Below are 22414 nucleotides of genomic sequence, written 5' to 3' on the forward strand. Positions count from 1 at the left end.
GGGGATGACACCATGAGCCCAGTGACCTGGGCATGCAGCACCCTCCACCACCGCTCCGGGGAAGCCCAAAACAAGAGGCAGGGCTAGAGGTGACCAACAGGAGGGCTTAAGCCTCAAGCGCCCTCCAGCTGCAGCTGACGAGAGGAAAACTGCAAGCTCCTGCCGTGGGGTGCCCCGCATCGCACCACCCAGCATGGGATGCAGGGGATACTGGGGACAGGGCCGAGCCCAGCCTGCCCTGGGCCTCTGCTCTGTGACAAGGACCAGGACCCCAGGCAGCCAAGGGAGACTTCAGACTGGTTACAAGCCACCAGGCCCTTGCAGGCTCTGTGGCTGCGCACGCACTGCCCCCTCCTGCAATGCTGTGGCAGGACACCCTGGGCCCCTTGCACGTCAAGCCCCTGGCCAGCTGGCGCTGAACTCCCTTTATTGGAGTGCTTATCAAAAGTTACAAAAACCCATACAAAAATACTCCCACCCCAACGCTGGACAGCCCAGCAAAGACAGGAGGGAGAACACCACCCTGGGCGGGGGACAGCTTCATGCAGCCACTTCTACGAGAGCAACGCTTCTCCAACGCTGCACCCCCGACCACAGCACCGTGGCAGGGGGAAGGGGCAGCTGTGCTATCAGCGAACTGTTCTAGCAGGGACCGCTGCCCACCCAGTCCAGGGCCCCGATCTTTTCCCCTGGGAGGCTGCCCTGCGCGGTCAGACACTAGAGCAGGGTTTCTTTTCCACACTTCTGCAAGGGCAGGAGTTGCTCTTTGCAGGCCCTGCTCTGGGAGTCCTTGTAGACAGCCAAAGAGGGAGCCCCACACTGCCAGCAGCCCATCTATCCTGGCTGGTAGGGCAGACGAAACATTGCAGGTACGGAGTGGGGCCGCCGGGGGCCTCGTGCCCTGCCCTGGTGCCGCTATGAGTCGTTGGGGAGCCCGAAGAGCTTCACGGTGCCAGCCTCCCGGCTGCTGTCGTACTTGCCGTCCTTGTCGTCACATGCAAAGGCCAGCAGCGGGCGCTTGGGGTGCCAGGCCACAGTGAAGGTGGGTGACTCGCACTGCACCTCCCACAGCTTCTCTCCTGGGTGATAAAGGGCAGAGTGAGGGGAGCCAAGCCAGAGAGCCCTGCACAGGGCAACAGCGCCCTGGGACAGACCCCAAGATGCACCCCCATACCTACCCACACTCCTGCCAGTGCAGGAAACAAGGCACCTATGCACTCTCATAAGCCATGACATATACCAAGAGAGACAGGCATGGACAGACCCCTCTCCTATAGTCCCACCCCCGCCTGCTCCAGCCTGGGCTCCTACCCATCTCCTGCAATCCCAGTCCCCAGCCCTGCCAATCCCCTCCCTCCTACCCCCAGTCTCCAAAGCCAGTGACTCTCAACCAGAGTGGCACAGCAATCTGGGGTGCCTTGAGATCTTTTTATGGGTGCCATGCCATGTTAGCACTGCTAGATACGCACACGCGATTCCCAAGATAAACCCAGAGATTTCAAAACAGCAACCAGTGTCAAAACCATTCTGCCCTGCTCTGGTCTTTGCACCAAAAGGATTGCTCTTCTGTTTTGTCTATGGTCAAAAAGCTCAGAGCGGGCATTTTCCAAGCAGGGCTTTAAATCTAACAAGGCTGAGAACCACTGCCCTAAGCCATGACAAGAGCCAGCCACCTCAGAGGGCCGAGGGAGCAAGAACACTCACCCGTCTCCACTTCCGCTATGTCAATGAAGTGATCCTCAGAGGCAGATGCCAGCATCTTCCCATCGTGGCTGAAGCTCAGTGTTCTCACGGGCCAGTCCAGCCTGCAGGGGAGGGGATGAGACGGGGGGTGAGGGCTCTCCCACCTCTGTACTGGGAGGGCAGAGAGCGGGCACAGGGCCTGGGCACCTACCTGGAAAAGCACCTCACACACACCAGCTCGTCCACATCCCACAGGCTGACGAGAGCGTCTGCGCTTCCTGTGGCAAAGTACTTCCCCATGGGGTCAAATTTGATGCAGATGCAGTTAGAAGGATGGGCATTGATGGACTGGATGGGCTTCAGCTCTGGGTAGCTGTGCACAGATAGGGAAGACACAGCTTAAGTGAGCAGGGTCCAGAGTCCAGGGGACGGGCCAGCAAGTGCTGCCTGCAGAGGGGCACCCTGGTCAGCACAGTGAGGCCACACAGGCTCGAGCAGCTGGGGGTCAATACCACCAGGAACCAGGCTCCCTCGTTCAGTGAGGATGCCACAGCCGCAGGGGAGGGAACCATGCAAGGACAGCGAGCCCGAGGGCTCCTGCTGAGGGGCACTAGAGGATCTACCTGTGACCGGGGAAGGTGGAAGCTGTGCCAGGGCCATACCTGAGGATGTTGATGCAGCCGTTGCCGTTGGTCAGGAAGAACATGTTGTTGTCATTGTTCCAAGAGATCTCGTTCACCTCAAACTTGAACTGCTCCTCAGCCTTGGAGCGGTGGGTCTTGGCGTCGATGAAGGTGACCACGTCGTCCTTGTTCCCCACCGCTATGGTCTGGCCGTCGGGGCTCCAGCAGATGTTGATGTTCTCCCCTGGAAGGGAGGAGAGTGCGGCAAGTCCAACCAGGAGCTAGGGCAGCGCAGGGGGCCTCACGCCTGCCCTACCAACTCCGAACTGCTCTCATGTGGCCGAAGCCAAGTTTACACTGCAAACCCACTACTGCTGCTTAGTGCTGCCTGGTAAGTGTGTCACGGGAACTAGATCCAACAGAACTCTGGCCTCAGAGCAAAGTGCCCACAATAAGTACTTCCGAGCGCTCAGCCAGCCCAGCCCGGCCCTCTCTGCACAGCCACGGGGATGCTGGCACGTTGCTTAGCGCTTCGTGATATTTGCAAGAAAAAAAATGCATACGCAACATTTTTCCAGGGTTTAGGCATACGCACGCGGATACCCTCTGTATATGCTTCAGCCATGGGAAAAAAGCTGCATCAGAAACATGAGCAGATGATAGAGACTCATCTCCCACAGCGTGGATCCCCGGTGCCTACAGCCACGCGAGGGCAGCAACAATGCTAAATAGTCTGCCGTTTGACTAGCGCCCATGCAGCTCAACCCGGCCCAGCCCCATGGAAGACCAGCACCCGGCGCAGATAAACACGAGGGGAGGGGAGGAGAGGAGAGACGGCCTGGAGCACTGATTGCGTTTGGCCGCCCTCCGGCTCAGGCTGGAGCAGCGTCCTGCAGAGCTTTCTGCTTCACGCTGGGCCCCGCAGAGGCGTGCTCCGACCGCGCCCCACCTTTGGTGTTCACCGTGGCGATGCACTTGGTGGTGCGGACGTCCCAGATACGGATGGTCTTGTCCCCCGACGCAGTGACAAAGAGGTCCGGGTTGCTGGGGTGCCAGCACAGCTGATCCACGCTGTCCCCATGGCCGCGGTAATTGTTCTCCTTCACCTAGAGGGAGGTGACCACGCCGGGCATCAGCCAGGCCCGCGCCTCCAGGTCAGCCACGCTCCTTCACCGTGGCGTGAGGCTGGCGCTTGGCCACGTGCAACGACTGCCAACGAACGTCTCAAACACGAACCAGCAGCGTCCAGCCAAGACACCCCAGCCCGTTAGAGACCCTCAGAAATCGCTGACCACGGAGGGATGCTTAAAAAGGACCATCTCCCCCATCCCTGCACCAGGATCCGCCCCGCCCCCGCCCCAGCACCCCCGTACCCAACCGCACCGCTCACCCCAACATCCGCATCACGCATTGCATCGCACCCCCCGCCCCGCCCTTGCACCCCGCACCAGCCGGTCCTTCTCCAGCACGAAGACGCTGGCCGTCTTGTCGAAGGAGCCGGACGCGAGGCGGCGGCCGCAGCAGCTCCAGGCCACCGAGTGCACCTTGGCGCCGTGCGCCGGGAACTCGCGGCTGCGCGTGTTGGCGCGGAACAGCTCCTGCATCGCCAGCACGTACGGGGACAGCGCCATGGCGGCCGCCACCGCTTCCGGGTCACCCGCACCGCTTCCGGGGCGCCGCCCACCTGCCCGCTTCCGGGTCGCCCACTACCCACTTCCAAGGGAAATGGCGGGAGTCGTGCGGCGACTTCCGGTTCCGCCCCGCACATGGCTCCCAGCTCGAGGACGGGACGCCCGGCAGAGCCCAAGGAAATAAAAGCTCCTTCCCCGCGATGCCCGTGCCCCGAGAAGGGCGGGTGTGCCCGGAAGCTTGCCAAGAACAACTTTTCCAACCATTTAATTGCACTCATAAAAGATCTCACACCTACCCAAAGACCCTCGTCTGCCTCCTTGCAAGCGTCCGACCCGGGGAGCCGCGCAGGCTGCACGGGGGAAGTGTCCGGATCCCCCCGCCGGACCTGGGGGCGCTGGGGGAGGCTGCGCTGCAGCGGGTGCCCTGGATGTCTATGGGGATTAGGTGCAGGGACCCCCCACCCTGCCTGCCGCGCACCCCAGGGCCCCCGGCCACTGGAGGAAGGAGCAGCAGCGTTGCCAGGCCTTAAATACAGAAGCTCAAAATTATCCTATTTGCTGAAAAACTACCCTCACTGAGCAAACAGGTGGACAAGCATGTAAATAAATCTAGTTTACTTCCCACTGCTCATAGAGGTCTCCAGGAGCCAGTGCGAACTGGGTCAAAGTTGAAGCATTTCTTTATTTCGAGGCAAGGGGTCCTGAGAAAGGGCTGGCAGCAAACCCAAAGGTCGGTTAAGACCCCCCGCGAGCGGCTTGGGTTTCGCACGTGCCACGTCAACGACCTGTCCCAAAAATGACCCCACATTTTGAGCACGTTCATTATTACTGATCGCAGGTCCACACGGGGTGAAGATACGAGCGTTATTGTAGGCCGGGCCACGCCGAGCGGCACGAGGCCCCTTCCCCACTGCGAGCGGGGGCCCACGAGCGGCCTGGCCCCGAGCCGAGCTGTTCCTGTGCGAGGCGGTTACAGCCGCTTTCCTCTGCCTGCAGCTGCTGCAGGGCCCGCGAGGAAGGGGCTGTGGTTAGTGCTGGGGGGCGCGGCGCTGGCGGCGGAGGGGGGGCGCAGCCCCGCGCGGGGCCTGCACCACCAACCAGCCAGCTCGGTGGGGCTGCGCGCAGCCGCCGGCACCGCTCCGATGGCTCCCGGGCAGCCCAGGAGGTCAGTAGAGGAGATCCACGGAGGGCCCGGGCCAGGGTCCTGCTGCCGCAGCTCCTGCGCTCTCCCTCCCGCGAGCCCGCCGCTGCTTCAGGCCGCACGAGCGGGGCGGCGCCGCAGCCCGCTCCCACCGCCCGGCACCAGCCTCGCTTCAAGGGGCTCTTCCACAGGGCCCGCTGAGACCCCCGCCCCAAACACCCCCCTCCCCCCACAAACACCCTCAAACTCCCCTTTTCCCCCCAAACACCCTCCTCCCCCCGCCAAACTCCCCCCAAACTCCCCGTTTGCCCCCAAACACCCCCTTTCCCCCCAACTCCCTTCCAAACTCCTTTACCCCAAACACCCCCGAAACTCCCCCTTCCCCCCAAACACCCCTCAAATTTCCCTTTCCTTCCCAAATACTCTCTTTTCCCACCCCCCGGCGGTGCGGCGATGCCGGGGGCGGGGGCTGTGCCGGGGGGGCGGTGCCCGGCGGAGGACGCGCTCGGCGCTCGACTGCGCGGCCTGGGCGCGGGCGCGGGGCGTGCGGGGATGGCGGAAGGCCCCGTCCTGCTCAGCGACTCGGACTCGGAGGGCGGCCGCGCCCCGCTGCGCCGCAGCAAGCGGCTCTGGGCCCGGCGGCGGCGGCTGCGGCGCCCGCGCCCCTCGGTGAGTCCCGGTCCGGGCACGGCGGCGGCGGCCGCGGTGGCCTCTCAGCCGCGCCCCAGGAAGTGTGCCAGTCCTAAAGATGGCGGCGCTTCCGACGGGGGCCGCGAGGGGCCAGGCCCCGCGTAGTGCGCGGCTGCGGCGCCCCCTGGCGGCAGCGCTGCCCGTCGGCACGTGCGTGCGCGCTGCCCGGCAGGTGCGAGGCTCGGGGGCGGGGCGCGGGCGCTGGTGCCGGTGCCGCCCCTGCGGGGCACGACCGGGCTGGGGCCGGGGGCGCTGGGGACGGCCGCACCACGCCGTGCTGCAGGGACGGGGACAGGGCGCGGCCGCGGAAGGCGGTTGGCGCCTCGGTTCTGAAGCCACTTTCAAACGTCGGGGATTCCAGCGGGCGGCGAGGCCGCGACCCCTCAGCACAGCCGGCTCCGGCGCCGCGCCGAGGCAGGTGGCAGCAGCGCGGACGGGCGGGTTGGACAGAGCCTGGGCACGAGCCGGCGGGAGGACCCTGCGGGGGCGCGGCGTGCGGCCCCCCGCCCCGACTGACCCCGTTCCCTCCCCAGGAGATCATCGACCTGACGGGCGAGGACGCGTGCGGCGGGGCCGCAGCGTGCGGCGGAAGTGTTGTCATCGACCTGACCGGGGAAGACGAGGAGCCGCCCAGCCCAGCGCGCGCCCCCGTGCAGACGCCACCTGCCGGGATGGAGACCGAGGCCCTGCCCGGCTTCTCCACCGCCGCCAAGGATGAAGCGAAGACAGCTGCCTGCTCCACGGACTCGGACTGCAGCCCCACCACCTTCAACAGCGACCTGGGCTCCCTGGCCAGCCCCCTGCTCGAGTCCAACCGCTTCTCCCTCTCCCCCTCCAGCAGCGACAGCTGGGGGGCATCCGTGGACCCCGGCTCCCCGCCCCCCCGCTCCCTCCCCGCTACCACCTCAAAGAGCCCCTCCAGGAAGCGGCCGCGGCTGGAAGCGAGCCCGCCCGCGCTGGCAGCCGTGAAGCAGGAGCCCGCGGCGCCCCCCGCCCCGCGCCTGGCCGACCCCAGCTGCCTGCACAAGCTGCGGTACTTCCGGAGGATGCCCGTGCACCACCTCCTGCGCGTGGCCAGGGCCGAGCGCTGCCAGGAGGTAATGGGGGGGGGGGGGTGTCCAGGATCCGGGTTCTCTCCATCCCCGGCTGCCCTTATCCCCATTCCCACCCCGCTCCCTGCCCCACACCAAGGGCTCGCTGTCCCGGCAGAGGACGTGGCCCATCCCGAGCCGGAAGCTGGACCTGGTGCAGACCACGATGGAGGAGAGCTTCCCTGAGGGCACGCTGCAGTTCCTGACTGACTTCGTGACGCCCCAGCACTACCCGCCCTGCAAGATCACGGCCCACCTGGTCCAGGAGATCCTGCTGGGCCCGCACCGCTGGGGGATCCTCAAGGATGCCTACACGCTGCTCATGAAGATCCAGACGTATGTGACATTGCTGCCCTCGGCTCCCGGCTGGTCCAGGAGCCCCCGGCACTTGCCGCTCCCAGGGAAGGGAGGTGTCCTTAGCAGGGGCCCCCAGGCCATTGGCAATAGGAGCCAGCAGCAAGGGGGCTCCAATGGCCAGGAGTCCCGTCCAGCAACCACGTGTGTAGGCAGAGCCTAGGTATACGTCCGGCACCAGGGTCCGGGATGGGGCCGTCCGGGCTCCCCGAAAGGGGCTGCCGTTGGGGGAAGAGACGCTGCAGCTGCCTCGAGCCTGTGCTGCAGCCCTGTTCGGGGAAGAGTATTTCCAAGGCTCTGCTGCGTCAGGAGCTGGCAGCATCCATGCCCTCCCACAGCCAGGCCATCTGCACAGCCCCAGGGAAGCAGAGAGGGGGCAGGCGCAGAGGTAGCTCTGTGCTCCCCCACGCAGCTCGGGGCCGTCACGGACTCACCCTCTGCTTTAGGCTCCATCCGGCCAGCACCACGACGGGCATGGGCTGGGACTGGCGGCTACTCAGACACATCATGGAAGACGAGGTAGGGCCCAGCATCCCTTCCCTCCAGGGCTGGGCTCTTGCTGGGGAGGGGAAGCAGCTGGCCGGCGGGAGGACAGGCAGAGCGTGGCTGCGTCCTGCATCCACGGGGCGGGGCGGGGCAGGGCAGGGCGGCGGGGTGCAGCCACGCTGGTGCCCTGGGCAGGCCCCCAATCCCACTGTCCCATCCCCCTCAGGAGAAGCCTCCCGGGCGCCTGCTGTTCCTGCAGTACGTGGTGCAGACACTGGAGGACGATGTCCAGCTGGGCCTGCGGCTGCAGCGCCCCTCCTTGACCATCGCCAAGCAGGTGCTGTCCTGCGACCAGAGCTTCGGCAACATCAAGTAAGGAGCCCCCACGCACTGGGCTGGGTGCTGCAAGCATAGGCCGGCACCTCCTGCGGGCCGAGAGCGAGAGCTTGGGGTGCAGGGATCCCTACACAGGAGTTCGGAGTGGGGGGGAGAAATCAACCACAACCCAGCTGGAAGACATGCCTTGCAGGCCAGCCAGAGCAGGTTATCCAAGCAGCTGCTTGGCAGGGCACTGCTGGGCATGGGGGAACCCACACAGCGCTGGACCCCCAGCTCACAGGAGCAGCCCATGTGGCCACCTACAAATCGCTCTGAGCCGTGCCCCCGCAGGGAGGTGATCGGGTGGCTGGTGGCTGCCGTCACCGGCGTCGGATTCTGCAGACCCCTGGAGCAGCAGAACGCAGCGCCTCCCGCCTCGGGTGCCTCCGGGCTCCAGCACAGCAGCCGCTCACCCACGCCGAGCCCCACGGAGCCGAGGGAGGATGTCCCGCCGGAGTTCCTGGCTGAGAAGTAAGATGGGGCAGGCTGGGCTCTTTGGGGTGGGGGTGTTACGCCGGTGGGAGCTTGGAGGCATCTCAGGCTGCCCCAGGGGCTGTTATCTTTACGGACACTGCAGCCCCCGCCCCCAGACAGAAGGGGCCCTGGTGCAGCGGGGAGCCTGCCCAGCCCCAGAGGGGAACCCAGTGTGGCTGGGGGTCAGTTGTGGCTGGCAGCCCAGGGCAGGGAGGGCACAAGCTCATCTGAGCCTCCCCTCCAAGCAGGAAGGGTCTCCCCCAGCCCTCAGGCCCTGGTTGTACCTCCAGCGGTGCCAGGCACGGCAGCGGCTTCTCACAGGACAGAGCCGAGGCTCCTGGATGCTGGGCCGTGCCCCCCGCAGCCAATGCAGGTCAGGGTAGTGTCGGCTTCACCCCCAGGCTCTAGGGGAGGGGGGCACAGGACCCCACAGCTGCCCCTCCCTGCCCGCCTGACTGACATCCCTGGTGTAGGGTGGTGCTACTGCTGCAGCGGCTGCTGTCCATCGCGGTGGAGGTGGACCGCTCACCCAACTGCAGCGCCCGCAAGATCGCTGACGCCATCTTCCCCTCTGTGCTGAACATCCCACTGCGGAGCCAGAGGTGAGCGCTGCCCGGCCCCCACACCACTCCCAGCGAGGCTGGCCCAGCGACGGGTGGGGCAGGGGAAGGGGCCAGTGGCACCGGGGGGGTGATGCTGACCTGCACAACAGCAGAGGGATAAGCATGCCCAGGTTCAGAGCTGCCTGCAGCCTCCTCTTCCCGCCCTGCCGTGGTCTGGCTGGGAGAGGGACCCAGCCCTGGCCCCAGCTGGCCAAACCCAGCAACAGATTTGGGACTCAATAGCTGCTCTCCAGGCTGCTGCGGGAGCCTTGCCCTGCCTACTCCCCCTTTCTTCCAGGGAAACCTTCCTCACCACCATGGAGAGCCACCTGCTGCGGTGCAAGTTGCTGGAGCTCCTGTTCCACCACAGCTGCGAGGTGCCCACAGCCCTGCCCCTGTCCCTGGCCAAGATCCTGTACTTCCTGAGCCACACTTCCCTGCTGCTTCAGTACGAGGTACCACCCAGCCCCACCCCGCTCCCAGCCCCTTTCTGGAGACCCCCTTCGAGTAACCAGACGCCCTCACCTTCTGCAGGACCAGGAAGCCACATGGCAGAGATGGGACGAGATGCTGCAGCATCTGATCTCCCTGCTGGTGAGCTACCACAACGTGGTGCTAGGTAAGAGCTTGCCCAGAGCCTGGCCCAGCCTCAGCACAGGCTGCCCAGGCTCCCTCCTTGCCCCTCCACATCACAGCTCTGGCTGCAACAACTCGAGGCCAGGACGGCACCAGCACTGGATGGAGCCGCCGGCCAAGTCCCCACCTCACCCGGCCCGTGACCCCAGCCGCTTTCCCTCTGGCAGAGCACCTGTGGAGCTCCCTGGGCGAGCGGATGCAGCTGATCACCTCTGCCCCCAGGCCCCAGCAGCAGGAAGGTGATGACATCACCACGCTGGATGTCCAGCAGAGCATCGAGGGCTTCTGCCAACAGCTGCAGCAGAGCCTGGGGGCACCGCTGCCCACCTCTATCACAGAGAAGGTGCACATGCTCCAGGTACTGCTCCTCACTGCCAGCCGCTCCTGACAGGGCTTTGGACCCAAACGCTGCCATGCGGCTGGAGCCCACCATGCTGCTCCCTTCCCGGAGGGGCAGGGAAGGCGCCTGAGCTCTGCCAGGCATTGGACTCCCCCAAGCCGGCACAGCTTGGCTCTCACCAGCACTTTATCTATGGCTTTCAATACATACTGTTCTTGGTGGCCAAGTCTTTCCTCAACATCCTGCTTCATTCATCCTGCCTCAGCCCTGGCAGCCAGGCCAACAGCAGTGCCAGGCAAGACACACCCTGAGGCGGCAGGCTGGAGCCCCCAGCGGTAGACACCAGTTAGCCGCGGCTGACTGGTATGAGTCCAGTCAGGGCAGCAGGCAGGCATTGGCCCGTCTCCCCGCACAGCCAGGAGGGCGGAGGCACAGCGCGACTCCAGCCAGCCGCAGCTCCCTGCATCACGGCTGCCCCAGCTCCGGGGCTCTGGTGAGACAGCAACAGGCTGGGACAAGGCCACTCCAGGAGGAAGCCAGCCCCATCTCCTCTGGCAGAGCCCCTGATGTCCAGCAGCCCCGGCCCGAGTGCTGCCATGCAGGAGGTCTCGTCTCCACCAGCTCAGCCCCTTCCTGGGCCAGAAGCCACAGAGCAGGCACAAGGTTTCCTCAACCTGAGCAGTGACGCAGGCTGGGGCTGCGCCCCCCACCCCATCCCAGTGGTGTCACTGCTCCCTGCCGGGGGATGAGCAGCTCTCGGCCATGAGCACGAGGCCCGTGCAGGAAGCTGCCCTGGCCGCCATACGTGCACAGCGCCTACAGGCTGAGGCACGTAACACTTCCCCTTCACGCAGCCTCTCAGTGCAGATCGTCCTCATGCCAGCCCCGTCCTGGGCCTGGCAGCACCATGCATAAGAACATCAGCAGGGGCAAACCCAGCCCGCGGCACCTGGGATCCTGCCGCACCGCGGCAGAAGCAGTTGCTTTAGAGGGACAGCACAGGACTCAGTGTATCCAGAGCGCTGTACCCCATCTGTGGCTGCCACCATCCTCAGTCCAAAGACCAGAACACCCCTGCATGTCTGTACAACAGCTGGTAATAGGGCTCTTGGCCATGACTTCGTCTAGGCCCTTTCTGATCCTGGCTATGCCATCTGCCCCCAGCTATGGCACATCTGTCCTCTTAGCAAGGTGATGGTTGCAGGCCAGCTGGGCTGGGACCGCAGCTACCCACCCCTTGGGGAACGAGCTGGGTCAGAGGCCTGGCCCAACTTCAGTCTCGGTCAGCTGGGGAAGTGCAAAAGCCCTGGGCATGTAAGGTTAAGATTGAAGGACGCTCAGGAGCTGGCTGCAGGAGGCAGACAGGGAGGAAACGCCTGGATAGAGTCCATCTCAGACAGGCTGGAAATGCTTCAGGCAGAGGGTAGACATCTCACCCTTGTGGGAACAGGTTTCCCCAAAGCACCGAACAGCTCAAGCCTTCACTAACCCATCACAGGAAAGGGCCAGGAAGAAGCCTGTCAAAGCCTATATGCATGTTCCCTCCCTGCCTCCCCAAAGGCCAACTGCTGCAGAGCACGTCAGCCCCGAGTGGAGTCCACCGGATCGGTCACGCACGAGAAGCACTTCCAAGAACTAAGTTTCACTCCCAAGTGCCAGGCAGCCACAGTGATGTCCAGGGCTGCACTCACCCGTGCAGCTGACCTGCAAGCACAGCACTCCCCACCCCCAGGGGAGCCACGGGCAGGGCCGAGGTATTGCATGCAGACTGGGACAAAGCCCAGCCCTGGGCATGCAGCTGAGGGGCAGGCCCCTCAGCCACACCAAGAGACTGCTAGAACAACCTGCCACAGCAGCCACGCGCCCTGGATCGGGGAACCCAGGCCCCATGCTCTCGTCTCACCCACATCCTGCTTCCAGAGCCCACGAAGCAGCATAAAGCGGGCACCTGCCTCCCCCTTCCTAGGGGGAAGCAGAGGGCAGCCGTGGGCACCTCCCCGCACACCACACTGCTGGGACCCTCCCCACTGGGGCAGGGGCCTGGCAGCCACTCCAACTTCCCCAGGTGGAAGCTGGGCCCCAGCCAGCGCTGCACAAACCTGCCAGGCACCTCGTCACAAGGGTCTTTATTCTCTTGTAACAAACCCGATGGAGGCACATTAAAGAGACATGAGTACAGACAGCAAAAATAAATTAATGCCAGCCCGAGGGCTCGTGAGCAACGGGGATGGGACGAGCAGTGGCCATGACAGTCCCTGGTGCTACCGGCGTGGTATGAGTGCAGGGGCTGCCACTGCTACACTGCCCGAGGTGAAGTGGCCCAGCAGCAGGGTTGCCCTGTGCAGGGGTAGCTGAGGCTGGACAGGCTGTGCCCTCTGAAGCACAGAGGGATGCTGGGCCTCACCCGCTGAGGAGGCTTACACCAGGTGGGCCAGGACAGGGCTGTCATCACTGCTGGGGGGGGCCAGGCCTGCACCCCACCATCACTTGCTCACTCAGGGAATGCAAGAGCCACAAGACCCAAGAGGCAGCACCGAGCACCCTCCTGTGTCCAGGCAGGTGTTGGGTAGTTGCAGGGTCCCTTCCTACCTCCACGGGAGAGGGCAGGTGCAGCGTTCCCCATAACATTTAAAAACCAAGCCAATGGAAGTCTAAAACCCGAGCACACGGGCCAGGGCTCAGCTCAGGCTTTCTCCAGGTCTCTGCACCCCCGTCAGCAGCACCTGCCGCTAGGAAGCAGCACCCCACTGACCTGCCACAGCCTCTGCCCCTACCTATTTACAGGAGGCTACTGGGAACATTCCCAAAACCCCCACACCGCCCTTCCACGTGCACTGCCCCATGGAAGCAAGGATCCCCACCCCAACCCATTCCAGGACCCCTCGGAAACCCCCCTACAGTCCCCACATAGGGAGGAAAACGCAGGCTTCCCTCTGGGATCCTGAAAGGGGAACTGCTGTGTGTAGCCCAGGTCTTGGTCCCAACCTACGTGCTGGAGGAAGCTGTGGTCCTTGTCACGAGGCAGCAAGCCTAGGAGAGAAGGCCAACCTTGAGCTGGGCAAAGCAGTCCAAGCAGAGGTGCACAAGTCCAAAGCCTCTCACCAGGTGTAGTTTTGGGGGGCAGGGAGGGAGTGTGCATCTCCCTGGGGTCCCCTGCTGTATGGAGAAGCAGGGCATCGATGCAAAGTGCAGAGGGTCTCTGTGGATTTAGTGCTGAGACAGAAGCTTTCTCAAGAAAGGAAACGGATTTGGGATTTGCCCCTGGAGAGCAGGGGCTGCTGCTTCCCCAGGGCCGAGCTGGAAGGACGCTGCTGGACTTTGCAGTTGGGTACATCCTGGGCACCTAGAAGCCTGTGGGCGTGAGCACGTTCATGTCCCGGGGCTTGAGGTTGTGCGGCCGAGGGGGCTCTTTCTTCCCCTCCAGGGCTGGGATGTCCATCTTGGGTGGCTTGAAGGTAACCAGGTCCTCTGCCTTGCGTGTGGCCTGGGCACGGATCAGCTCCATTGGGGACGGCTTTTGGGCGCCTTTGTAGGGCTGGATGGTGAAGCCCCCTGAAGGAAGACATGGCAGCCGGTAAGGAAGGCACGGTGCTTGGACACCAGCCAGCCCACCTCGGACAGACCGCAGCCCCCGCCACGCGTACCAGGCAGCCTCCCACACTGCCCCCAGGGTCAGGTTCCTGCTGGCGAGGTACAGTACTGCAGGGGCACAACAGAGCACCTGCCGTGCGCTCAAGTTTGACAGGCTGCACCCGAGCCAGGCACTGGTAGCCAACAGTCTCCAGTGCCCTGGTCACCGCTGCAGACACTCCCAACCTGGCTGGAAACTGTTCTCAGCCACCTGGTCCTGAGTCTGGGGACCTGGGAGGGAGAGCCTGGACACCCCAAGTTCAGCAGGGCACAGACCTCAGTGGACAGCTGGTAACACGCCACAGGAGGGGAGGCAGGAAGCCAAGCTATGGAGCCAGCCTAAGCCTCTGTGCCTGCCCCACCTTGTGCTCTCATCTGCCTTCCAGCAGCTTCCGAAAGGGGAGGCCCCCCCCAAGAGTGGCATACCTGGGTCACAGCTGGGCTTCTGCACAGACTTGGGTCCAAAGAAGCTCCATTTCTCAGCAGCTACACGGTCTCGGTCACCCCCAGCGGGATCCATGGAGACAAAGTCTGGGCCAGGGATGGCGGTGGACGGGGCCTGGCTAAACCAGCCTCTGAAGGAAGAGCGGCATTCAGGCGCATGGCACAGAGCGGGAAGGCTCGTGCCAACACTGAGCTGGCCAGAAGCTGGCATCGAGCTGCCACTCTGCTTCAGGGCATCTCCTCCCACCTGCCCCTCCCTACCACGTCCCCCCCACCCCAGTTTGCACAACGCATTCCAGCAGCTCCAGGCAAATGGAACTGGGAGTGCTGGGTTCTCTACAGCACCCCCACAGAAAGCCCAGGCCTCTACCCACGAGGGGACGTCCTCATACCAGGCAGGAAGGGGACTGGGAGCAGCTCCAGCCTAAAGGGAGTGCTCTCCTGCTGTGAGGGCATAGGCCACCCCAGGGGACACGTACCGGTTCTTGTGCTTGGGGGAGCAATGGGGAGTGTTGCTGGGAGAGGACTGCGTGGAGGAAGCTTGATAGTCATCTCTGGCAGCTGCCCCTCCGCTCTGCATCTTCAGCTTCTGCCGGGGGGCCGGGAGGGAAACAAGGGCAGCATGAGGCTTAGATGGAGAAGCCACAGCCAGGCAGCAGAAGCACCAGTCAACTCATTCACACCCTGCCCCCCCTCCAGCCCTCGCCCGCAGCCACCACACTGAGCATCACCCCCAAGGCTGGAACCAAGGGTGACGAGGGCCTGTTGTGCACCCACCCGGTCTTGGCGCCAGTGCCCCAGGCCACCCTGGCTGAGTTCAGCTACCCAGAACACTTCAAGGACAAGACAGAAGCTGGGGCTAACAGCCACATAATGAAGGTGGCTTTAGCATGGTCAGGCCCCTGGCACTGGCCCAGGGAGGGGAAGGCAGCAGGGAAGCCAGAGTGCAGCAGGGCTGCCTAGCGTTGCTCAGAACCCCCAGCCCTTCGGGTTTCAGGCACTTGCCCCCCCCCCCCCCCCCCCCAGCCCTAAGCCTGCTTTTAGGGGGGCTGGAGCTGCTGAAGAGCGGCGAGCCATGCCCCCAGGAAGGATCTAGGGGCTTCCTTGGACCCTGAGCTGCCGGCATGCAATGTGCCAAGGAGCCACAGCGCTGTCCCCTTTACTCCAGTGCAAGCTGCAGTCACACACCCATAGGGGAGCTCACTGTCCCGCCCCAGCAAACAGGGAAGAGCAGGGCCACCAGGAAGGGCTGTGACCCGAGTCCCGGGCCATCCCCTGCTGCCACAGCAGCCGATTCAACAAAGCCGACAGCTGGGCAGTTTTGGTGGAAGAGCTGAAGCCAATCTCCTCCGTCCTGTTTTCAAACCAAAGCTGCCCACCGCCCTCTGGACTCTCGGTGCAGCTGAGCAGAACAGGAGTCTGCCGTGTCCCACCCTCTGGGCTGAGCCAAGGCCTCTGGCCACTGCCAGCAGGAGGGAGAGGGACTCTGGGGCAGGGAGGCCACACGGTCAGCAAGAAAGCGGCATCCCGAGGAGGCCAGCAAGGCCCCTGCCAGGCTCTGCATCAGCCATGTGGCACAGGTGCCACTCAAGCAGTTCTGATTCTCAGATGCTGCTGGTTGCAACCGGCTGCCCGTGTCCTGCCTCTGAGACCAGGGGCACTGAACCACCACGAGAGCCAAGCCGGGGCAGCAGCAGTGACCTTCGACTCGTTTTGGCAAGATGAGTTACACAAGAGCCTGTCAGCCAGCACATAAACCAACTGAGCTGAGCTTATGTCGTTTTAATCCAAGCTTCTTGGGTGCTTTAAGTGGTAGTGAGTGCTTAAAAACCAACTCCCCTCCACACCTAGAACAGAGCAGGAGCTTTGGTGAGGGAGTTTGAGCCTGGGGAGATGCTGGAATGGGTAGGAGAAAGAGGGCAGAGCAGCCCTACTACTTCTTGAAGAGTCGGGAGCCAAAAGTGGGCTTCCCCCATGCTGCAGAGCAAGGTCACTGCCCCCACTCAGCACTGGGGGGGCCACGGAGGACTCGCAACAGCTACTTAACACAACAACAGAACTGTTGTAGGCCCCCAGGAAGCCCTGGAGGATGCCACCTTGGGAAGGCCACAGAATGCAGCCCCAGCGCCCACAGCACTGGCAGAGACGAGACAGCTACTTGAGCAGAGCGGACAATGGAGAGCTACTGGGCACGACCAGAGGACCGGGCTCCGCGCAGTGCTGTGAGCCCTTCCCAGTTTCCACAGGCAAATGGGGCCCAGCACTGGGGCAGGTGGATCATGCACGAGCTACGGGGACGCCGGGGCAGCGAGGAAGCCCGGTGCCTTACATGGAGCGCCTCAGCCACGCGGTGGTACTTGGTCTCCTCTGCTGTGAGGCCCTTGTGAGGAGTGTATCCAGCATCAGTCAGCCCTGCCTGCTGCTCAAAGCGCTGCATGCTCTCCTGAGTCTGCTCTAGAACGGACGAAACAACACATTCACACACGGCCGCACGGCCTCAGAGAAGCAGCACGAGGGCAGCGGGAGCCATCCCAGCACCAGGGCTTCGGCTCTCCACGACCGAACGTTGCAGCATCACCACCTGCTGCCTCTGCGCTGAACAGGGCACAAGACACCCACATCGCCCGAGTTCTTATCGCATCAGACACCAGCAACCAGACTGCCCCAAAATCACAACCCCCTGAAATAACAGCCCCAGAAACATCAGGCTGGGCTCAAAATTCCCTTCCAGGGACCCCAGATATTAAGGTACCCGCAGAGAACAAGCCCAGTTTACACCGGTGACTGGGTAAGCTCTCCTGGAAGACACACCATGCGCTTGAAGACAGTTCTTCCCTGGCTTATAAGGGGGAGAAGCTGGCTGACAACACTGGCCTCCTTTCCTGGCAAACAAGGCTTCTAGCATCGCAGCCGCTGGGGTATGTTACGACTCCAGCCTGGGTGCGATTTCATCCTCACAGAAGCTGCTCTCGGCCACCACCTGCATCGGCCTGGTCAGATAGTCGGCCATGCTCATGTTCTAGGGCATCAGGTTTCTGACAAGGCTCCAGGTGCTCTTCAGGGAGCTTCCTGATGCCAAGACCCATGGGATGGGGTGCTGAGCATTCAGCCTCCAGCATCAGAGACAGGAGGTGGCGTGGGCAGGCCAGCACAGCCCTGGACCTGGCTCAGTACTGACTCCAATGCTAATGCTGCAGAGCTCTCCCAGGGGGCTTCAAGGGGCAATGTCTCACCACCCCCGTGACAGCCGCAGCTGCCAACGACCATGCCAGTGCCTGCAAGTGCCACACACACACTCCAGTAGCTGGACAGGTCGGCATTCCCCATCTCACTGGTTCCACCTAGAGCCATGCTGACAGGTCAGCAAACACGGCCGAGCTGGGAGCACCAGCCCCTGACAGACAACCACTGCAGCCCAGGATGCATGTGAAAGCTTGCTTCCCTACTCCTCCCTCTCCACCCCAGGCCCAACCCACTGCAGCGGGGGAGTCAGCTTTCTGCCTCCAGCCCCTGATCGAGGGTGGGTTCTAGCCTAGGTCTATTAACACCTCCCCCAGCCTTGGGAGCGCATCACATTAACAAACCATGCAGTTAAGTCTGTGTGACACCAGCCGGAAAACGCCTGCTTGCACAGGCAGCAGAGCCGTGCAACACAAACCCAGTGTTCGCCCCCGCCCCACCGCCCTGTGCTCGCCTATTAGGGACTGAAGAGCTCTTACTTGTAATGAGAGAATTCATGATGATGTAAGTGGCCTTGGCCTTCACCACAGGGGCCTTGTTCACACTCTCAGTAGAAGATGAAGGGGTTATGGCAGGCGGGTAGCTGTTAGTCTCCCCTTCCTCAACCTGCGCAGAGTAAGTGGGGTAGAGCGAGACAGAAGGGAGGGAGTTAGCTCTGGAGTGCCACCCCCTTCCCGCCATCCTGATTAGGAGCGGTCCTGCAGCAATTACGGTCACACATGCAAGAAAGCCAAGAGCTGCAAGTTGTGGCTTGGGCTGCAGTTAGAGACACACTGACATGCTTATAACAGGAGCCCGCAGCTTGCTTTACACAATAAAACCAACTCCTGGGCAGTCCTGGCAGGGTGCCAGCCTGAACAGAAACGGGCATGCAGAAGGATACCAGCACAGACCCCTTCCTACCTCCTTGCCGAGGGCAGCAGACAGGCCCCCGCTGCCCCTGGGGAAGGGTTTCCTCCTGAGGGGCACCTCTTCAGGGACTGTGCCAGAGCCAGTCAAGCAGCACCAACCCAAACTGGCACCAGGGCTAAGGTCGGAGCACCCCAGTGCTGCCACTGCTCCTGCCCCTACTCCAGTACCTTGCCTTGTTAGGTCCCGAGCTGAACCACAGCTCCACCATTTTAAGCCAGAGTCTAGTGACTGGGTCTGCTGGATTCTCACTGGTTAACTCAGGAAACAGGAGCCCTTTGGAACGGATACCCAGGTATCCCTTCATACGGCTCCTCCCAGAGCTGCACACTTGTTTCTGCTACAATTAATTGCTCAAAACGTCCCTGGAAGTGACCATCAGCTGGGTAGCAGATGCCTGGGCACTTATTCCAAACTAGAGAGCACTTTGGGCCAGTTTAGTTAGCCCTGGAACTGGTGCAAACTGCAACCTGTGCCCAAGGCACAGTGTCCAGAGAGCCTTGTGCACTGGTTAAACATTGAAGTGTGGGGGGTTCGGTTCATGTCACTTGGACAGCCCTCGCCGAGGAGGAGCCTTTTTGAAAGGCTTCTCTATGGCTCGAAAGGACACGGGCACACTTAGACTGCAGTTGCCTTGAAGGGGTGGACAAGTCCCTGCCCAAGGCACGGGCAGAAGTGTCAGCTCTGGTGGCAAACTGCAGCTGCTGTTTAAAGAAGAGCCGTTTGCTCGTCTCTGGCATCTACAAGCAAGTGCTAGGACAGGCATCGAAGGCCTCGACTCCTCGCCAGCATCACGCCGAGCTCTGGCGAGGCCACCGCCTCACTCGCTTTTCACTAGTCTCCCAGACTGGAATTCAGTTCCTAACATCTCCTGCCTATTTTAATGGGTTGCAAGCATCTAGCATTCACCCACTTTGGCAGCTCAGCTTTAGACAGGAGCTGGACACTCAGCTCCAAAGAGCTCCCGTTTCTTTCCCGGAGAGTCCAGCCGCCCCCTCCCTAGCAGCTCCTCGCCCACTCGAGAGCATACCTGCGACAGCTCCTGGTACTTGCGCTCTGGGATGACCGGCTGTTTCCACAGGACATTGGAGCCCATATCTGAAGGGGGAGGAGTCATCGGTGCCGTGTCCTCCAGGGCATCGTCATAACTGAAAGCCCGCCGGTGCATCCCGATCGGCAGGGACATCTTTCCTAGAAGCCCTCCAGAGCTGTGCTCAATAGCTAAGGACAGAGAGGGCAGCTTTCACAAGGGAACGTGCCTGGGACATTTCACACGCCAACTCGGTAGGAACGCTTGTTCTTGCAGCCTCTCGCTGCAGCAATGCACGGCGCAGCGACATCTCCCACAACGCTACGTGCCTCACCAAGGACCTACAGAACCAGGAGCATCTGCAGCCAAGAGACTGTTACCAGGGAAATGTAAAATCGCAAGGTAAGTCTCAGGTGGATCCCAAGTCATCCCTAGCGCGAGTTACAGGTTTCTTGTTCTTAATTTGCCGTCCCCGGGCAGCCTCATCAGAAGGCCGCAGAAGTTCCTGGGAACTCTGTGCCCCTTCGCAAGATGCCAGAAGACATTTTGGACTAGCCTTTCTCCAACCACAGATGCGAGACTTCGGTCCTACGAGCACAAGACAACCGCAACTGCTTCGCATCCAGTTCGAGGTGCCGAAAGCCAACAGAAGCAACAATCCTTCCAGCAACTATGATTTAGGCCCCGATCTACAAAGAGCTCACCAACAGCTACCAAAAATCCTGCCACTGAACAGGAGCCCCAAATCTCACCCGAGACAGAGAAGCAGGGTGTCCCCACACACAGCACAGGAAGACAACACTGGTGCGCTGGGAGCCGGGCGACAGCGCTGCCGGTCGCACTGCCGACACTCGGGAGCCCGTTCCTCATCTCGGGAGAAGCCCCGTCACACGAGCCCGCGACTGCTTTACACCCCCGCGAGAGCGGCCAAGCAGACAAGCCCAGCGCATGCGCGCGTGCCAGTAAAGGTAGGTGTTATTTTCGCACACGAGCGAGGAGAAGCCGACATTGGGTGTTTTAGTCATCAGGCCACACTCAGTCCTCCCGGCAGTGCCCAGGGCTGTGGCAGTCGGCCCCCCGAGGCAGGTCCCAGGGAGGGCTCTGCCCCCGAGCCGTGCCCTGCCGCCGGCTCCAAGCTCTCCAGAGCCGCTCGGTACAACCGGCTGACACGGACAACAGCCGTCACGCGCCTGCGGCTCATCGGGCTGCGGGAACAACAGGTAATTGCCGATCAGCACCGTTTTAACCCCAAGCGCTCAAACGCGGAGCCCCGAGCGTCCTGTCTAGGGCAGGGACGGGGATGGCCTGGGCCAACCCGCGCACCGCCGCGGACGCCAGCCAGAGCATTACCGGGAACGTCGGGCCGCCGGGACGCCATGGCCGCGCGCTGCTCCACGGGAGGTCCTGCCGCAACGCAACGAGACGAGACGAGACGAAACGAGGCGTCACCTGGGAAGGCAAAGAGCATTGGCAGAGATGGCGCCCTGGCTGGGAGCTCCCCCTTGCTTCTCTGCCGGGGACAAGGACAGCAGCCATGCGGCCACGGCAGCGCCTCCCCCGGGAACCTCCTATGGGTCCCTGCACAGCTTGTGGGGGCCGAGATATGACATCACAGGCATGACATCAGAGAGTAGGGCACTGCAGCGCGCCAGCGGCCAGGATGCGGCCCTGGCACAGCAAAGGGGGGGCATGGCGTCACCAGGCCCCCAGTGGAAACCTCCTGTGGGGTCCTGCTGGGGGATATGACGTCACCGGCATGACATCACAAGCCTGGCGCCCCGATCTAAGCGACCGGAGCACCCCGGCACAGCGAGGGGGATATGACGTCACCGACGTGACGACACGAGCACGGCGCGGCGGAAGGACGTCAGCAGGCGCCGGGCGGCCGGACCCGGGACACCGCACTTACCGGGCCGGGGGAGCAGCGATCCCGCGGGGGCGGCGGGACCCCAAGTCCGCCATGGAGCCGCGTCCGGCGCGACTGCCCGGGCCGGAAGGGGCGGAGCGGCTTATGTGGAGGCGGAAGTCTCGCGGGGCCTCCACCTCCCGCGAGACCCGAGGGGTGCTGGGAGCTGTAGTCCAGGCGCGGGCGCAGCGCGCAGGCCTCGCTGTCAGCCACGAGCGCTGGGAGGGAGCTGGTGAGAGCCTGGGCCCAGCCCCTGCGCCAGCCCCGGGCCCAGGAGGGGAGGTCGCCGAGAAAGCAGTGACGAAGGAGACTGACACGATGGAGCTACGGTCTGACCCGGTCAGGGCAGTTACGCTCCCCCCAAACCGGCCTCCTGGCTGCGCAGGCGAAGCCACTGACCCGGGGGCGCTTCTACTGGAGCTGCCACCCGAGCTGTGCCCACAAGCTGGTGTTCATGGCGGACGCGGACAGGCCGTGGCCCCGCGCCGCGCCGCGCGGCAGGAGCTGCACGGGCTGTTGGCCCAGGCTCCGCCGGTGCCCCGGTGCCGCCCAACAAGCAGGTGCTCGGCCCCGCTAGAAGCTGGGGGAGACGGATGGGCCGCAGGGCAGGGGCGTTCAGACTCACCCCTTCCCTACTGCCCTGGCACCAGGAGCCAAAGCCCAGTCCCACGGGAACTCTGCCCCACGCAGGCAGGAAGCATGTCGGGGACTGGCAGAGGGTACTGTGGGGCAGACGGCAGAGCTCAGCTCAGGCAGCTCAACCCCATGCCCCAGAAGGATTTGGGACTCCTTGAATCCCCAGTCCTCTCTTGCACCAAGTACCTGCCCGGCTTGGCTGGGATCCGGGCGCTCTCAGCCCACAAAGAAGGGGCTGCACTGCGCGGTCAGTGGCACGACCAGGGGAGCTGGGCACTGCCGTTCCCCCCTCCACTCTGGGTTCCCCCTAGGACAAGCACGATGCCCGGAGCTTCGTCCTGCCCACGACCGGTACCCACACCAGGCTGCTCAGCCACCAGCACCCTCCACATCCAGCCCCCGCTGGTCCAGCTGCTCTCCCAGCTCTGAAGCACAGACAGCCCCGGGGGCAAACTGGGGCTGCAGGACTCCTGCCCCCACCCCTGCCCAT

General features: G+C 63.3%; 3 protein-coding genes across 4 annotated transcripts; 1 reads left to right on the forward strand and 2 right to left on the reverse strand.

Moving 5' to 3' along the window:
* Positions 1–410: 410 nt before the first annotated feature.
* THOC3 (THO complex subunit 3) lies at positions 411–4326 on the reverse strand. Its single transcript, XM_006274561.4, has 6 exons — positions 3755–4326; positions 3256–3412; positions 2346–2550; positions 1895–2056; positions 1705–1805; positions 411–1079 (listed from the first exon to the last, which is right to left on the reverse strand). The coding sequence occupies exons 1-6, from the start codon at positions 3935–3937 to the stop codon at positions 916–918; spliced, it is 972 nt and encodes a 323-aa protein (XP_006274623.1). The 5' UTR covers positions 3938–4326; the 3' UTR covers positions 411–915.
* A 1086-nt stretch (positions 4327–5412) lies between these two features.
* SIMC1 (SUMO interacting motifs containing 1) lies at positions 5413–10355 on the forward strand. 2 transcript variants are annotated; one of them, XM_059712956.1, is made up of 10 exons: positions 5430–5747; positions 6302–6865; positions 6978–7195; positions 7660–7732; positions 7926–8071; positions 8369–8548; positions 9025–9153; positions 9452–9608; positions 9688–9772; positions 9957–10355. In XM_059712956.1, exons 1-10 carry the CDS (start codon positions 5532–5534, stop codon positions 10175–10177), a joined length of 1989 nt encoding a protein of 662 aa, XP_059568939.1. In that variant the 5' UTR covers positions 5430–5531; the 3' UTR covers positions 10178–10355. The 2 variants fall into 2 exon arrangements, with proteins under 2 accessions (XP_059568940.1, XP_059568939.1); XM_059712957.1 differs by lacking the exons at positions 9688–9772; positions 9957–10355 and adding an exon at positions 8800–8924 and having other exon boundaries at positions 5413–5747; positions 9452–9541.
* Positions 10356–12240: 1885 nt separating this feature from the next.
* KIAA1191 (KIAA1191 ortholog) lies at positions 12241–21372 on the reverse strand. The gene is made up of 8 exons (XM_019497028.2): positions 21292–21372; positions 20733–20831; positions 19383–19573; positions 17923–18049; positions 16533–16657; positions 14683–14792; positions 14186–14334; positions 12241–13681 (listed from the first exon to the last, which is right to left on the reverse strand). The coding sequence occupies exons 2-8, from the start codon at positions 20758–20760 to the stop codon at positions 13473–13475; spliced, it is 939 nt and encodes a 312-aa protein (XP_019352573.1). The 5' UTR covers positions 20761–20831; positions 21292–21372; the 3' UTR covers positions 12241–13472.
* Positions 21373–22414: the final 1042 nt, after the last annotated feature.

This window comes from Alligator mississippiensis, chromosome 9 (genome assembly GCF_030867095.1).
Source record: "Alligator mississippiensis isolate rAllMis1 chromosome 9, rAllMis1, whole genome shotgun sequence".
In the NCBI taxonomy this organism is placed as follows: domain Eukaryota; kingdom Metazoa; phylum Chordata; order Crocodylia; family Alligatoridae; genus Alligator; species Alligator mississippiensis.